The sequence below is a fragment of the Colias philodice genome, chromosome 27, assembly GCF_061535455.1.
Source record: "Colias philodice isolate Cphi_HAF_F1 chromosome 27, ilColPhil1 Martin Lab GWU primary, whole genome shotgun sequence".
In the NCBI taxonomy this organism is placed as follows: domain Eukaryota; kingdom Metazoa; phylum Arthropoda; class Insecta; order Lepidoptera; family Pieridae; genus Colias; species Colias philodice.
Window position 1 is genome coordinate 3,020,031 of NC_143112.1, and position 17,543 is coordinate 3,037,573.

Below are 17,543 nucleotides of genomic sequence, written 5' to 3' on the forward strand. Positions count from 1 at the left end.
ATTGAGAGAAAAAAACACAAATGATTTAAAGTGAAATTTTAAAAAAATTTTAATTGAGATGGAAAATCATACAACAAGTAGGTACCGAGTTTATTGTTCCGCAAGCGTTTTCAATATTGTATATTCCAACTAAAATAAACGTCGAAATAGTAAACCCACGATAAAAGTTCATCACCTCCCAATGGTAACGATACTCCTAAATAGTAACATACCGTTACTCGTTAAAGAAGTAGCTTTCTATGGTAAAATCATTTTTCAAATCGACCAAGTGGCTTTCAGTTAAATCGTAATAAAGAAAAAATAAAACAAACAATCAAATCATACATCTCTATATTATTTTAGTTATAATAAACCAGCTTTCCGCCCGCAGCTTCCCGTGGGATTTCCGGGATAAAACCTATCCTATGTGTTAATCCAAGTTACCCTCTATATGTGTGCTAAATTTCATAGTTATTGGTTCAGAAGTATTTGCGTGAAAGAGTAGCAAACACACACACACACATCCTCACAAACTTTCGCATTTATAATATTAGTAGGATTATTGTTTTTGCTAGCCGTACCAAGGTGAGAGCCCCTTAATATGCTAATGGTCCAAAATAAATTCGACATAGGCGTTTTATGGAAAATGAGAAATGGATTGAATTTTCAACGGGGGAAAATCTTTGGGGTGTGATATCTTATTTTGTGTTTTAACTGATAGACTGGGGTAGAAGCCTTTGAAAATAATGAAAAGATAAAAAAAATCGCAGTCGGATGAAACCCATTAGAAAAGGAGGGGAATATGATAAAAATGTAAGGAAAAATAAATTACGGTCAATCCGAGTTCGGGAAGCGGGAGGGGGGAGCTTTTAAGAGAAAAAAATGGTTTCTCTCGATTTCCGACAAAACTACAAGTCCTATAGAAAAAAGTTCAATGGCAAAGTTGTAGGTAATTAAAAGTTCTACAACTTTTGTATTCACAATTTTTTCACATAACCTAAAAATTTAGGTGAAAAATTCAAAAAACCAAGTTTTTGGTCTTTTATTGCTATCTACTTCAAAATTTATTTTTTTTCTACGAAATTTGGTGGAAACTTACTTTATTATGTACCAAATACACTGTAATTTATTTGATTGAAAATATTTATTTTTTCGCCTTATTTTGAATTAATACCAAAAAAACAACCTAATTTTCAATCGAAAAGTCACCCGTCAAAATATCAGCTTTTTTCAAAAACTGGGGGTGCCTTTTATTCATTGAAATCTCTACTTTCATATGGTGTAAAAAAAATAAACACCACCATAGTAAATTTTCTCAGGAAATGCATACAAACAGTGTGATAATGAGCTTTTACTAAATCAGGCACACTTCTTGAACTCTATATCTTCTCTTGTATCGGCTTTTCGGTAATATTTCAAAAGAAAAATAATTATCTGTTCTAAGGTTAATATTTTACAGCATATTCAAAAGCAAAATGATGTCGATAAAAACATTTCAGGTAGTTCGAGAAGTGTGCCTGATTTAGTAAAAGCTAATTTTCAGACTGTTTGTATGCATTTCCTGAGAACATTTACTATGGGTGGTGTTTATTTTTTTTACACCATATGAAAGTAGAGATTTCAATGAATAAAAGGCACCCCCAGTTTTTGAAAAAAGCTGATATTTTGACGGGTGACTTTTCGATTGAAAATTAGGTTGTTTTTTTGGTATTAATTCAAAATAAGGCGAAAAAATAAATATTTTCAATCAAATAAATTACAGTGTATTTGGGACATAATAAAGTAAGTTTCCACCAAATTTCGTAGAAAAAAAATAAATTTTGAAGTAGATAGCAATAAAAGACCAAAAACTTGGTTTTTTGAATTTTTCACCTAAATTTTTAGGTTATGTGAAAAAATTGTGAATACAAAAGTTGTAGAACTTTTAATTACCTACAACTTTGCCATTGAACTTTTTTCTATAGGACTTGTAGTTTTGTCGGAAATCGAGAGAAACCATTTTTTTCTCTTGAAAGCTCCCCCCTCCCGCTTCCCGAACTCGGATTGACCGTAATTTATTTTTCCTTACATTTTTATCATATTCCCCTCCTTTTCTAATGGGTTTCATCCGACTGCGATTTTTTTTTGTTTCAAAAATTATCTACTCTAGTCTATGACTCAAGTTATATTGTTATAAATAAGATAGACAAGAAATAATTAATATATCCCTGAACCGGGATTCGAACCCAATTTGCCACTTAGTATCTAATCAATGCTCTATAGAAAAACCATTAAACGTTTAAAAAAAAATATTTGGTATACTTAAGTAAGGATTTTTATTTTTGGTGTAAATAATTTATTTAAATAAATACATTCATAGAATTCGCAACAAATGTGTTCAAAACGTTAAAAAAGATCTTATTTTTTAAGTTATTTAAGGCTTTAGTTTTATGTAAAAAGTAACATAGAAACATAAAACTAAGCATTCCTCAACAACTGCATATTTAAAACTGCATACAAAGTTACTAAACTATTAAAAAATTCAATTTAAAGAAGAACATTCAATTGCTGAGGTCTGAGGAAATAAAATTCAGTTCGCAAAGCAAGGTAAAAATAGCGAGTAGATAGATAATCTTAAGTTTATGGGCTTTATCTCTTATTGCTTTGGAAATGGTCTGAAATATTATTATTTGTAGAATTTTATGGCTTTGGTCAGACTATCTATAATTGTGAAAACTGAAAACTTTATTCTTCGCTATTCGGCCATGTAATTTCGTAATGTGTTTTTTTATTTGTTTCGATTGCGAATTTTATAGAAATCTGTTTAGTTGTGTGATGATTTGAGTGGAAAACTTAATAGTAAAATGTCGACCCTAAAATGTCAAAGGTATATTTAACTTTTAGGGTAATGATACGCGAAATATGCCAACATCAGAATTAATTACCATATGGTACCGTGTACATTATCATCAGCCTCTGAGTTAAATTTCTTACAGATCAGCTATTTTTGCACGATAGAGTTACAAACACACATCACAAGCAAACCATGACAAAGAAATCTCCCATGGTGTTTAAGAAGTGACTGTAAAAATTCTCTACATCACTCTATCCATTTCTAGACACGAGTATCATGTTATTAAATTGTTCCATTGCTACGTTATAGAAAGACAAATAAACAACACACTTTCGCATTTATCATATTAGTAGGAAAGTATCGATCTTTTGCCAGTTACATTTTTGGGCCTAAATTCCACACTTTTCATACACAAATTGACATCTCATGACAGTTAAGGCGAAAGCGGGGCAAGTGTCGTCTCTACGAAGACGTTACGGCTAAAATAATTATTTTGTGAAAACGTTCAAAGCTGTAAGCGTGCACTCTGGGTCTAAACTCTTGCTAAACACACTCGGAGCGCTCTTGAGTTTTCTACGGGAATATATTGTGGAAGAACACGCGACGATAGAAGATGATGTGTATAATTGTATTATTTACTAGCTTTTGGCTGCGGCTTCGCCCGTGTTATTTCAAACGTAACAAATTATATGTATTTAGAATAATTATAAGTTCAACTTTACTCGAGAACTGCGCTATTCATTGGTGAAAACATAATGAAAATCTGTGAAGTTGTTTGTAATATGTCAATAATGTAACGAGTAGGTATATTAAGGCTCTTTCATGTTACAGCTATGACCAAAACATATAATATTTGTGACAGGAATGCTGCTTTTTAACTTTGCATTGCATCTTATGAATTTTATATTTCATTTCGAAAGAAAGAATCATATTAACGTTGTTCTTATTATATTCCTATAAATACGAGGATGATTCTTATGTAGAGAAAACGTAAATATGTACCACGGGTGAAGCCGCGGCGAACCGCTAGTTATGTAATAAATACGCGAATCATGAGCTTTAATTAACACCTAATAATATAAAATTTAAATGCAGCCACAATTTTAGTTTTATCTACGACGTTTATTATAAAAATCGCGTCAACCCACCCCACAATAAAGTCCCGTATGTTTACGCACGGTAAATGTGAGAACATACAGTTTAACTTAGCGCATGTTAACCTGGCATATGCCAAAGTTGGCCATGCTTGCGCTTGTAACCGACTACGACATCAGATAATTTACATACTTGTATACATATACATATTATGTTGTATATTTTCATGCAACTTCAGAAGTAATTAGACATCAATAGAGCTTGTGAACGTTAAACTACCTGTGTGCAATTTTGCTTCAGCGAAAAGTAGTGTAGGTACATAAAATACCTACTATTTTATTATTATAAGAGGGATTTTGTATGTCTGTTTGTTTTGGATATTTGGAGCACTGTTATTCGTTTATCTAAAAAACCAATAGTCGTTAACAATGTTAATAAATGACATGTTTTTTTTTCAGATAATTTTTTATTCGGGATCAACCAGGATGAAAGAGTAAAACATATTTTAGCAGCTTCGGATAGCAGCTTCTGCAGAGAAGAGGCGGCAAGAAACTGTGTAGTTGCTCTTTTAAAATTATACACATTTTATTTCCACACTAGCTGTGTTCCGCGGTTTTACCGAAAGAATTTTTCAAATCGGATCAGTAGTTCCCGAGATAAGCGTGTTCAAACAAACTCTTCAGCTTTATAATATTATAGTATAGGTAATATTATTCCAAAATACTAATAATGATGCCAAAGAACTGTCCTATGTTCAAGCGACATAATTCCATGGATTTTCATCTTCACTAAAACTATAGTAGGCTCTTTGAAAAAGTAGTTTCAGTCAAAAGTAATATTAAATACGATTAAGATATTTTTTAAGAACAAAGAAAATAAATTCAACCGTGAAGCGGAATTTAAACCAGCGCTTTCAACTCAAAATTCCAGCTTACATTTTCATTTTTCAACTGTAAAAGCCGAGTCACCTATATAGATTATAATAAGATATTTTGTGCTTATTTTTTGAGAATAATTGTATTGTTCTTGTTACAAATTTCTGAAATTATAGATAAGTATCCACATAATATGTATGTAGATACCTTAGGTAAATACTAATTACACGATTAGTGTGTTTTATTGATATTTATTTGTAACGAGAAAATCTTTAACAGTAGCGGTTCGAACTGAAAATAATTTCGTTTGTTAAATTGAAAGATTTATCTGCAGGTCATATTATCTTTTTAATCATCAGGTCCTATTATAATATCCTTGTATTTTTATGTTTAATTAATTAAGATAATTATTTCTATGTATTTAATTTTGTATTTATGGTGAATAAATGATTATGATTATGATTATGATTTATGTAAACTTTGTAATTTGGGTTAATATTCCTTTTGAAAACAGACCAAGTGGCATGCGTTAAATAGGTCAATCTTTTAGCATAATAAATGTAGAGACATAGTTCATCTCATAATTTAACAGTCACGATTTACTTATTATAAGTTACAGTATTATAAATAAAAATAAAATAATAAATAAATAAAAATAAACAAATTATTGTGTGTAAATTGATTACATTATTGAAATAAAATATAAGTAAATTATACTGGCTTTGTATAGATGCTTATTGAATCTAAATATATTTATACTCTATCTACATCTTTTATTTCTTGCATATTGTTTGACTATATATTATGTACTTACGACAATTTATAAGTACCGTCATTAGTTTAAAGCATACCCTACCATTTCTTAGAGAACCCAATACACCCTAAAATATTTATTTTGTGTAGAAATAAAATCCTCAACCACAACATTACCAACAATATAGAGGTTATCCTTCCTTATTCGAACCCAGAAAAATGGCTGATTCACGCACACATAATTTCCTCTTTCTAATGGAGGGAACTTTTCCCGCTATTTCTTAATACTTCATGTATTGACATGTTTATGAAGGTATGCGGTTTTGTATTGGAGTTGCATGACTTGTTAAATTTCATTGCGTAGTTAAGAATTAAGATGGGGCAATCATGGTTCATCATATCCTGTAAAAAAATCGTTTCAATAAATAATAGTACACACAAATAAATAGCAAATAGCAGCATTGTTAATGCTAGTGAAGAGATAAAATAAAGATAATATTATATGAAAACCGCCCTATCCAACAAAATTAAAAAGACTCACCAATAACAATCTCCAAAGCCTCCTTCTGTATATTATTCTTCGCCAGGTTATTATACAATCAATTGGGAGCAGATGAAGATGCAGTAGTTTGTCCTCTTTCTGCGTGACCTTTGTTCACAGCTACTACGAGCTTGTGGACCCACTCACCGTGCTCGCCTGTGGCTACTTCCATTACTGGAAATAATAATAAATAGTATTATCTATTTATAATAGGTGTTTATTTCACATAGAAAAAATATATATATACGTTAAAACTCAAAGGTGACTGATATGGTGATCTATCAACGCACAGCCCAAACCACTGGACGTATCGGGCTGAAATTTGGCATGCAGGTAGATGTTAGGACGTAGGCATCATAGACATAATAATCAGATAGTTAAAAAAATACCAACTACTAATATTATAAATGCCACAGTTTATATATTTTTTACTCCTAAAAAAAACTGAACTGATTTTACATAAGATTAAACATAACGGGAAACATGGATTAAGACATAGGATAGTTTTTATTTCATAAACCCCACGGGAACGGCTTTCCTTTCATTATGCGGACAAAGCTGCGGGCGAAAACTTAGTTCTTTGATAGTTTGAAGTATTTTTTCCTAGAAACAATTTCTTCCAAACTCAATAAAGTACATTTTTTAAAAACGATTTTAAAACAGTTTTATTTATCACTTGACCTATTTAAAAGCCCGCGAACTTTGATACCATCTAGTGGGTGTGAATACAGGAGCATAACATATAGATAGCCGTGTGCTAAGTGTATGAATGAGTTCCTATCGACACGGCATTGGTAGGGAGTCTGTACGTTTTGGAAATTTGGTACTTATTTAAAAGTACGAAATAGTATCAAATAAATTGCTGGAAATAAGGCAGGTAGTTGTCTAAAGTTATTCTAAGTTACTGTAAATTATCGAAGGCCTATTTATGCCTACTTGAACATAAATAAATATGAGTCGAGTCAATTCAGCCTTTTCTTTTACTATACCATATATAAAAATTTCTCCTTTTTATTATTATCTTCTTCTTCTACAATACAAAATATATGCTGTTTTATGCGCAGTTATTCATATTATTTTTAGCAAAGTAATTTTATCTTGATAGCAGCAGATAGCAGATGCAGATAGCAGTAATAGCGTTATGTACAAAATAATTGGAACAACTTTGCTATTTGTCCAAGTAAATAAGCAGTTTCATCAATTTACTTTATATATGTTTATAAATAAGTACGTATGTGTAGTTAAATATATCTTTTCAAGATTCTTGTCAATCGTGTTCCACTTATGTCGGTCCTACACCTAGAAATCCTTACTATCCAATTCGGTGACCACAAATTCAAATGCACTGACCACGTCCATCAAACTACCCGCACGATGGTCACACGAAACATTAAAGCGGACCAGCACTAGTGGCCGAAACCACCCGACATAATTATTGTAGTGATGGGATCGTATCGATACTTTGTTAATTATAGCTTTTATCGATGTTACTTGATGGGATATTTCTTTTTTGAGCTTCTGTCGCGATGTATAACAGTTCAGTAGTATTTTGTAACGACATTACATTACAATTTGTTTTTTTTTTTATTACTGTGTAGATTGTGTTCCAGTGATTCCAATGACTATGTGCTAATAATTTATTAAATATTATTTGATAGACATAAAGTTCATAATTTATCATTATTACCATAAGCTAATTATCAGGATTAATTAGTTACTAACATAAATTTAATATTTTCGCGATTATTATAAATATCGTACAGCATAAAGATTTATTACATCTCGACTAAATCAATTTTACGTCATCTCCTTTTAGCATTTAATTAAATAACAAAAAATAAACTTATATTAATAGCTATAAACTAATCGCTCTACATCGCAAAGGCACATCACTAGTAAGAAAAGATTTACAAGGTGGGCGTTCGATTTCAGCTAACCTTTACTCGCTTAAGATATCGATCAGTGGCACACCACTAGCTCGCTTTGCATTAGAATTGCTTCGAAATTAGATTTAATTTACTGCATTTCTAGGATATTAGAGTTATTAATATTTTGTCTTAGTATGGGCCAATGGTATTAGGAAAATTAAATAGTAATTAATAGTAGTATAGTAGTACATAGTTAGGATAAAAATACGTAGAAAAAAAACCTTAGAACATTTTAAAATGTTAAGGATATTGTAGAGTTAGAGATATTGTATATTATTAAATGTTTATTACAGGATTAATTTTTTTTTGTGAATTGAATTTCCAATTGACAAATATTTGTTTTAATTGTAGCATATTTAAATGTTATTTTTTATAACTGACTGGAAAAAGCAAATGAAAATACCTATATTTTAAAGAATATGTTTAATTAAACATATATACATATACATATATATAATATAATAAATTAAATTAAATTAGTCTTAAATTAAGATTACATAATATAGATAGTATGTAATCTTAATTTAAGAGTCATTTGATCATTTCACATAGGTAATGTGAATAATCAGTATAACATATAATATTACTAGCTTTCCGCCCGCGGTTTCGCCCGCGTTTTCAAAGAAAAACCCGTTCCCGTAGGATTTCCGGGATAAAACCTATCCTATGTCCTTTCTCGGGTATCAAAATATCTCTATACCAAATTTCATGAAAATTGGTTCAGTAGTTAAGGCGTGATTGAGTAACAGACAGACAGACAGAGTTACTTTCGCATTTATAATATTAGTATGGATGATTAAATATCTTCTACTATATTTTTTCTTTCAACGAATTCGAATATATCTACTTTAACCATAGAAACAGCTTTCTAAAAATATAAATAAGTATATTTTGATGCAGTTTCAAATACGAGTTGAATACTTGCGTTTTGAGTTCAATAAAACACAGAGTACTTGTCGAATTATATATTTAAGTTATTCCATAATAAATACATAACAGTATTGTATGAATACATGTATAAGAATCGAACATTTCCAACCAAACATCGGATTGTTTTTCAGAAATGGCCGCCGTGGGAACCGCTTGGTGCACCTGACTTTCAACTAATTATGTCTTGCTTTTTTCTTGAATTATATAATACGAGTTGCCGTGGCTTCGTCCGCGTTGACCCGGGGTGCAGAATTAAGGGCCCTTAGTAGGTGAACACGGCAAAATGGACTGTTTTCTATGAGCTATAATTGAAAATATTGAAGTTTTTTCGCACTGAAATTTCTAATATGTATTACAGAACGTATGTGTGATGGGATGACTGTTTCCAAAACACGATTGGAAAAATTTTGCTCGATAAAAAAAAATCCTGAAGTTACCTCTAAAATATCATATAAATGCTCATTACAACTGTATTTTACGATAATAATTCGTATAAAATCACAAATACATAGGTATTTACCTTCTCGATTTCGTGACTGTTTTAGATTTAGAAAATACTAAATATTTTCATTCACTTTTTGATAAAAATGTGAATGGCGCTTACGATTTTAAGTTTCGAGCACGTTGATTCCATACTAAACGCGGATCCCCTCACCGCTTACCTCAGGCCCGAATAGCTGAATTTTCGCTGACCGCCTAACCCCTCTTAATAATAATAATAATAAGGGCGTAGGGATGTGACGACCCCATCGCCCACGGTTGGAATATCTATTGTCTACGTGACAATAGATATTCCACCCGTGCAATCAGTCAACCCGCAGGACACCTTGTGGCGGGGTGTCGGGGAGTAGCGACCCCGCGGGAACCGAGTGCTCCCGGGGGAGGCCCCTGTCTTCATCTACGGCTCGCCTTCACCGGCCGGTCGGAGTGAAGCCTGACGAGGACAGGACCCCCACCTCTGGCTTGCCTTAACCGGCCGGCCAGAGTGGAGTCGCGAGAGCTTTTAGCTCGAAGGGTGGATGCGAAGCGTAAGTGGCGAGTGGGCACGTGATGCTGGACCCTCAGGGAGCGCGTGATCGTAGTTTAAAGTCCAGGGACGCCTCTCCACCCTTAGCTGCTCGCAATATGTTGCCCCCTTGTCGCACTATTGCAGCGACTTATTTCGGGGGCCCATACAGTGAGAGGGCGAGTCACCACCTGCCAACATATTTTTACTTTCTTTAAGTAGAAAGGCAGGTGCCATAGTTTCCCATAGTCCTCAGTACCAGTCCATTTAGCATCCCAATCCATAGCCCAATCATTAAATTTCCATACCCTGCAATAGTCCTACATCGGCCGCGGACTGCCCAGGGCTGTATCTCTATAGTGCAGTCATGGGCAGGCTGCGGCTGGTGTCCCACAACACATTAAAATTCTCGAAAGGGCCTCTGCGTGTTGGATCCGTGTCCCCACGTAAGCCTTCCAAAGATCCGGGTACTGTCCTTCTGGTGGTACCCGAGTATTATGGAAATGAGAAACATAATAATAATAAGGGCGTAGGGATGTGACGACCCCATCGCCCACGGTTGGAATATCTATTGTCTACGTGACAATAGATATTCCACCCGTGCAATCAGTCAACCCGCAGGACACCTTGTGGCGGGGTGTCGGGGAGTAGCGACCCCGCGGGAACCGAGTGCTCCCGGGGGAGGCCCCTGTCTTCATCTCCGGCTCGCTTCACCGGCCGGTCGGAGTGAAGCCTGACGAGGACAGGACCCCCACCTCTGGCTTGCCTTAACCGGCCGGCCAGAGTGGAGTCGCGAGAGCTTTTAGCTCGAAGGGTGGATGCGAAGCGTAAGTGGCGAGTGGGCACGTGATGCTGGACCCTCAGGGAGCGCGTGATCGTAGTTTAAAGTCCAGGGACGCCTCTCCACCCTTAGCTGCTCACAATATGTTGCCCCCTTGTCGCACTATTGCAGCGACTTATTTCGGGGGCCCATACAGTGAGAGGGCGAGTCACCACCTGCCAACATATTTTTACTTTCTTTTAGTAGAAAGGCAGGTGCCATAGTTTCCCATAGTCCCCAATACCAGTCCATTTAGCATCCCAATCCATAGCCCAGTTATTAGATTTCCATACCCTGCAATAGTCCTACATCGGCCGTGGACTGCCCAGGGCTGTATCTCTATAGTGCAGTCATGGGCAGGCTGCGGCTGGTGTCCCATAACACAGTAAAATTCTCGAAAGGGCCTCTGCGTGTTGGATCCGTGTCCCCACGTAAGCCTTCCAAAGATCCGGGTACCGTCCTTCTGGTGGTACCCGAGTATTATGGAACAGAGAAACATAATAATAATAATAATATTTATTTATTTTCCTCAAAAACTTACAATTACAGTTACATAGTATTACATAGTATAAATTGGAGAGGACTGGTGTCTGCGATAGGCAAAAGCCTGTAATGCAGATCGCCAGGCACTCACCCAGTCGAACCGCTTAATATTTGCTTAGTAACATAATATTAAAAACATGAAATAAACCGTTTAGAGGTACAAAATATAGTACAAAAGAGAAACAAAAGGGGAAATAAAATATCTTAAATGTTAGATAAAAATTTAACATTTTACAAAAGATAAAAAAAAAAGTGAACAATTTATACAAGAATAGATTTGGTACCTATATTGTAGAGTATATGAGTAAGTGTGTGTGAAAGTGTGTGCGAGTATATGTGTGCGTGTATGTGTATGTATGTGTGTGTGTGTGTGTGTGTGTTTTATGTATATAATAAAATTTACTATAGTTTTACGTAGCGTATTAAATTCTCAGTAGATTCATAATCGAGACTTTTTAGCCATGTTAAAGTTTTTGATTTGCAAGCACCTGTAGACAATGAATAAATAGACAATTTACCATTTAACTTATTATACAAATAACTACCTTGAAAGCAAAAGAAACGACGAGTGAATGATGTATTGGGTGTATATTGATCACAAACTCTATCTAATCGACGCTTTGTTTTTAATTTTTGAGAGTCATATATCAGTAAACTGTGTTGTCTGAGAATGGTATGAAGAACAAAGAGTTGACGAACGGTCAAAACATCCCATTTTGCGTAGAGGGCGGTCGTTGGGTGATAAAAGGGTAAGAAGGAACCAACCTTTAGTACAGCTCTCTGGGCTCTTTCCAGTTTTAACAGAGAAGTTTTCGGTGCTCCTCCCCAAGAGGTTATGCAATAAGATAGGAGGGATTGACACAAGGCATAATATACAGATTTTATGACATCTTTATCCGCAACGTTTCTCAGGCATTTAAATACACAGATAAGTTTGCGTATTCTTCCAGATAACAAATCAATGTGTTCCTGAAAATTTAGCTTATCGTCCAACACAACACCCAGATATTTCATAGATTTTGTACATTGAAGTATTGGACACGAACAGGTAGAGCTATCAAAGTTGAGACAACGATGAGATTTGATCAGAAAATTCTGAGTTCCTATGTTTCTGTTTCGTAGATGAAAGGCCATGTACTTAGTCTTATCTGTGTTAAGTGTAAGAACATGGCTATATAACCACTTGCAAACGGTATCATAACCAGATTGGGCATAAGAAATTGCCTCTTCCCACGTATGACCATAGAAAAGTAGGACTGTGTCATCCGCAAAAGATACTATTTCACCATGAGTTAAGGCTAGCTGACATAAATCGTTAATATAAACTAAGAACAAGGTTGGCCCCAATATACTTCCCTGTGGCACACCAAAACAAACAGGAATTTCTTCGCTGGTATATTCATCTATCTTAACCAACTGTGTACGATTTGTTAAAAAGTCTTTAAATAAGTCAAGCTGAGTGCCTCTAACACCAATATCTTCTAATTTTTGTAAAAGAATTGGGACAGAAACCGTGTCAAATGCTTTTGCTAAGTCTATAAATATGGCAACTACTTTCTTTTTAGTATCTAGTTCATTTACAATAAAATTTGTCACTTTATGTACCGCATCCGATGTAGATTTATTTGATCTGAAGCCAAATTGTGAATCTGATAATATTTTATTACTTTCTAAAAATTTTATTAATCTTAAATTAATCAGCCTTTCAAGAATTTTAGATAGTGAGGGCAAAATAGAGATTGGTCTATAATTGTTGACACAGTTTCTGTCACCACTTTTATAAATGGGTTGGATTCTAGATTTTTTGAAAGCCCTCGGAAAAACTCCAGAGGCCAGAGAAATGTTGCAGATATGTGTGATGGTTGGCGTCAAAATATCTTTATAAGTTTTTAGTATGTGGCTCGGAATCAGATCCAAACCTATGGCACTATCATTCTTAAGATTATTAATAAGTCCTTCAACTTCTTTACAGTCCGTAGGTAATAAAACAAATGAGTGGGGGTGAGTATATTTAGTGTTATATGCTGTATAAAGGGGACTGTTAATAATTTTGTCCGCTAGGTTCCTGCCAATATCTGCAAAAAAGTTATTAACGTCATTCACGGATTGTAAGGGATGCTGATGACATAACAGTTCGTGAGATGACTCTTTATGCTTTGTTGTAAATGTTATATCTTTCAGAGTTTTCCAAAGCTTTTTGTTATTATTTTTAGATTCTTGTATTTGTAATGAATCGTACTGTCTTTTAAGTTTTTTTAATAAATTTGAGCAAAAATTTCTATATCGTTTGTAAGTAATTTTTAGTACGTCGTTACTCGGATCTTTTTTTAGTTTCTTATGTAGTTTATCTCGATTTCTCAAACATTTTAGGATGCCTGGAGTAATCCATGGTTTAAGTATTTTTTTTCGACAAGAGACAGTTATAATTTTAGTGTGCCGCATAATTAAGTCACGTAGAATATTAACAAAAGCATCAGTAGCAATATTAGCATCTTCTATTTTAGCTATGAAACCAAAATCCTTGCTGTTTATTTCATCATCAAAAGCAACGTAATCAAAGCGTTTAATAGTTTTAGAAGCCTTCAGTTGATAATTAATAGCAATGTACAACGCGACGCTATCATGATCGGTCACACTCGTGTGAATTACTAGACATCGAGTGATCTTCTTTGATTTGGCTAAGGCATGGTCTAAACATGTTTTATTGCGTGTAGGTATTGTATGTATTGGAAGAATTCCGTGAAAAGCTAACATATCTAAATAATGACCTTTATTGGTATCATTGCTGTCATTTGCTATGTCTATATTTATGTCGCCAACTAGAAATACATTTAACGTCGATGAGTATCCTTGTAGCAATTTATCCAATGACTGTATGAAATTACTAACGTTTTTATAACCTGGGGGGCGATAAATTGCTAAAACAACGGTATCAGAATTTATTTTGATAACCAAGCAATTCGCGTCCTGTATTATTTTTTCTTCAACCGATATAATTAAGTTTGATTTATAATAAACCACGACACCTTCATTTTGCGTCTGATTGTTTGCAGATGCAAAAGATTGGTATCCATCCAAATGGGGTATATTTTGTGTAGACAAAAGCCAGCATTCCGTTAATATAATACAATCCCAGGACACATTCGACCTGACAATAAGAGGGAGTAGGCTATTCAGATTACATTTAATACTTCTAATATTTTGAGTAAATAATTTCAAACAGAGCTCAGAATTAGGAATCAGCGATTTACACGATTCAACATCACACGAATAAGAGTCAGCTATTTTAAAGGAGTCTATTTCATTTTCTAACTGTACTATGTCATTGAATTTTAACTAAATAACTCTTAACCTGATAGATTATCCATATTTCGTAAATACTGATAATAATTATTACACTATGATGAATTGGCTTAAAATGTATATTGTGATTATAGAAAAGAAGTGGTGTTGCTTGGGGTGAGTACTGTTGGGCATACTGTGTGGTGTTATTGTAGAGTGTGTTCTGGGGTAAAGTTATAATTTTAAGGTACTTACAATTTAAAATTTTGGCGAAAGTTAATATTAATACTAAAAATAAAAAGAAATTCAAGGCATAAGTAATATCAACAAAAACAAGAAAAATTACAAAAACTAGTCATATACGACATTTTAGTGCGTCTAGATCGGATTCATTGTCGATGCGCACGCGGGATTCGTTAGATTTTCGTCGCAAATACACTCTTCCGTAGGAGGTCCAACAGCTCTCATATTTTTCAGACTTCATAAATTCTTTTGCTAAGAAGAATAGCTTTCTCACTTTGGGTGTTAAGAATTCAGCAACATAAACAGGTTTAACTGGCCCCTTGAGATTCACGGTAGCAGTACTTAGTCGCTGATTCGGATCTCTCTCTTTATTATACTTCCTGACAGATTTAAGTAAGCTTTCTTTTTTGAGATTGGAGTTAAAATCTACCACGATTGGCCCGTTGGACACATTTTTAATTTTCATGCGGAATACATCACGGATTTCGGATTCATGAACATCAACATTTACAGCGGAGCAGATTTTTTTAGTCATCTCTATTAAGCTATGTTTGTTCTCACTTTCGGCTGCAGGAATATTTTTTAGCTCAACGCAAGAGGATCTGGAATTTATTTCCCACTGTTCTAGCTTCGTTTCAAGGTAATTTATACGAATTTTGTGCTGTTTGTTTTCTAACTGAATCTTTTTGACGTCATCCAAAATCTCATCATACTTGCTTGACATAAGTTCAATAGAGGTTTTGATGTCTTGATTTTGCTTCATAATACTATCCATGAATGTTTTTATGGCGTCATACTTTGATTCTTGCTGGGTCTTCATCTCATCCAACATGTTTCTCAATTCCACGATTGTACTATGAGTGTCGCCCGAAATCTCATCACACTTACGTTTGAATCGTTTAGATAAAATACATTCTCCGAGTTCCTTCCTATCTGTAGCATTTAGAGATGGGTCAGAACCGTGGTGTTGAGGCGCAGACGTCAATGAAATCTTCCTTGGGGGGGTTCTTGAGCATGACATTTTGTATATAAGTCAAAAAATAATAATTTTAGAATTATTTACACAGACTGCCAGTTTCTTCCAAAAACTACCAAAGTTTACGTATGGGAAATTTAAAACAGTGCGTAGGCAACACTGTGGATACAACGTCATGCGTGTGCGCAACTAGGAATTATACCTTTGTTCCTGCAGTTGCTGTCCTTGTCTAGCCGATGTATCACTAACTTCGTTGCACTTCTGCGCGCCTAGTACCCTTGATATTAATGTTGAGTGATATTTTAGTTTTAAATTAATAATAAAAATGAATATAATGACTTTCACGGAATACACGTCTAAACGCTGTCACGGTCCGCGGGGAAGAGGACTTAATAGTACCTGTAATAAATATATACAATCTAAAATCTCGTGTCACAATGTTTGTCCTCAATGGACTCCTAAACCACTTAACCGATTCTAATAAAATTCGCACACCATGTGCAGTTCGATCCAACTTGAGAGATAGGATAGTTTAAACATGTAGGTACCACGGGCGAAGCCGGGGCGGACCGATAGTAATATTATAAAGAGGAAAGGTTTGTATGTATGTATGGTTTTCACGCATAAACTACTGGACCGATTTTGATGAATTTTGGCACAGATAATCTTTAGACCCTGAGAAAGAACATAGGCTACCTTTTATTGCGAAATATGTACCACGGGCGAAGCCGGGGCGGACCGCTAGTCAGATATATACTGATGAAAGATAAGTGTTCGCTTTAATAAGATGCACGAATTATTGTATTGTCACCAATCCTTGACAAGAGTACAAAGTTTAAATTAAATCTGTTCGTTTAAAATTATTCATAATCGATTCTAATAGAGACGGATACATACGAACATGTCGGTTACTTACTATTATACAAACATACTACATAAATACAGCTTATATAAGCGTGTTAAAGATAAGCTTAAATTTTTTAAATTAACTTAGTAATTTAAGTATAAATTGAGATTTTACCAGACCACCATATAGAATATAATATTAAAGGTATAGTAACATTATAAGGTAGATATTATAAAGAAGATATTCGAAGCACGTGTATTTGACTTCCCTGTAGAGATTCCGCGAAGTTTCATGCTCTTAATTTATAGGTATTATACATTCTCGAACCTATTTAAATTTTAACACAAGTTTCGACCGCGGTTTTTGCGATATTACTGGCCAATAGAATCAGTATATAATATCTCAGGAACCACGGGTCCGATTTGAAAAATTATTTCACTGTGACAGTCTATTTATCGAGGAAGGCTATATGCTATATATTATAACGCTAAGAGTAAGACCAATAGGAGTGGAGCAATGCGGATAAAACAGCACAGCTAGTTTTAAGTAAAGTAGAATGATTGCTCTTTTTAAGAGATATCATTTTAATCTTATATATAAAATTCTCGTGTCACAATGTTAGTCTGCATACTCCTCCGAAACGGGTGGACCGATTCTCATGAAATTTTCTGTGCATTTCGGGTAAGTCTGAAAATCGGCCAACATCTATTTTTCATATGTACCACGGGCGAAGCCGGGGCGGACCGCTAGTATTAATTTAAATATCCTCAAACAGGTATAGTCATATATCTCATTGGGACTTATGTTAAATATACCTTAATAAGTTAATAAGTTTGTATGCTTCGAAAGGAAGTCGATGACCTTTTTTGTTGTAAAATTTTATGGTGAATCT

General features: G+C 34.3%; 2 protein-coding genes and 1 long non-coding RNA gene across 3 annotated transcripts in view; 1 reads left to right on the forward strand and 2 right to left on the reverse strand.

The window, feature by feature from the left end:
* Positions 1-17,543, forward strand: part of igl (IQ calmodulin-binding domain containing protein igloo) — a 547,908-nt gene that overhangs the window by 272,358 nt on the left and 258,007 nt on the right. The window lies entirely within an intron of this gene.
* LOC149476540 (uncharacterized) overlaps positions 1-17,543 on the reverse strand; it is a 203,568-nt gene that overhangs the window by 133,040 nt on the left and 52,985 nt on the right. The window lies entirely within an intron of this gene.
* Positions 13,552-17,543, reverse strand: part of LOC149476545 (uncharacterized) — a 201,854-nt gene continuing 197,862 nt past the window's right edge. The window contains exon 2 of the mRNA XM_089711799.1: positions 13,552-16,203. Coding sequence (XP_089567925.1) covers positions 14,941-15,849 — 909 coding nt within the window. The 5' untranslated portion in view covers positions 15,850-16,203 and the 3' untranslated portion in view covers positions 13,552-14,940. The remainder of the gene's footprint in view (positions 16,204-17,543) is intronic.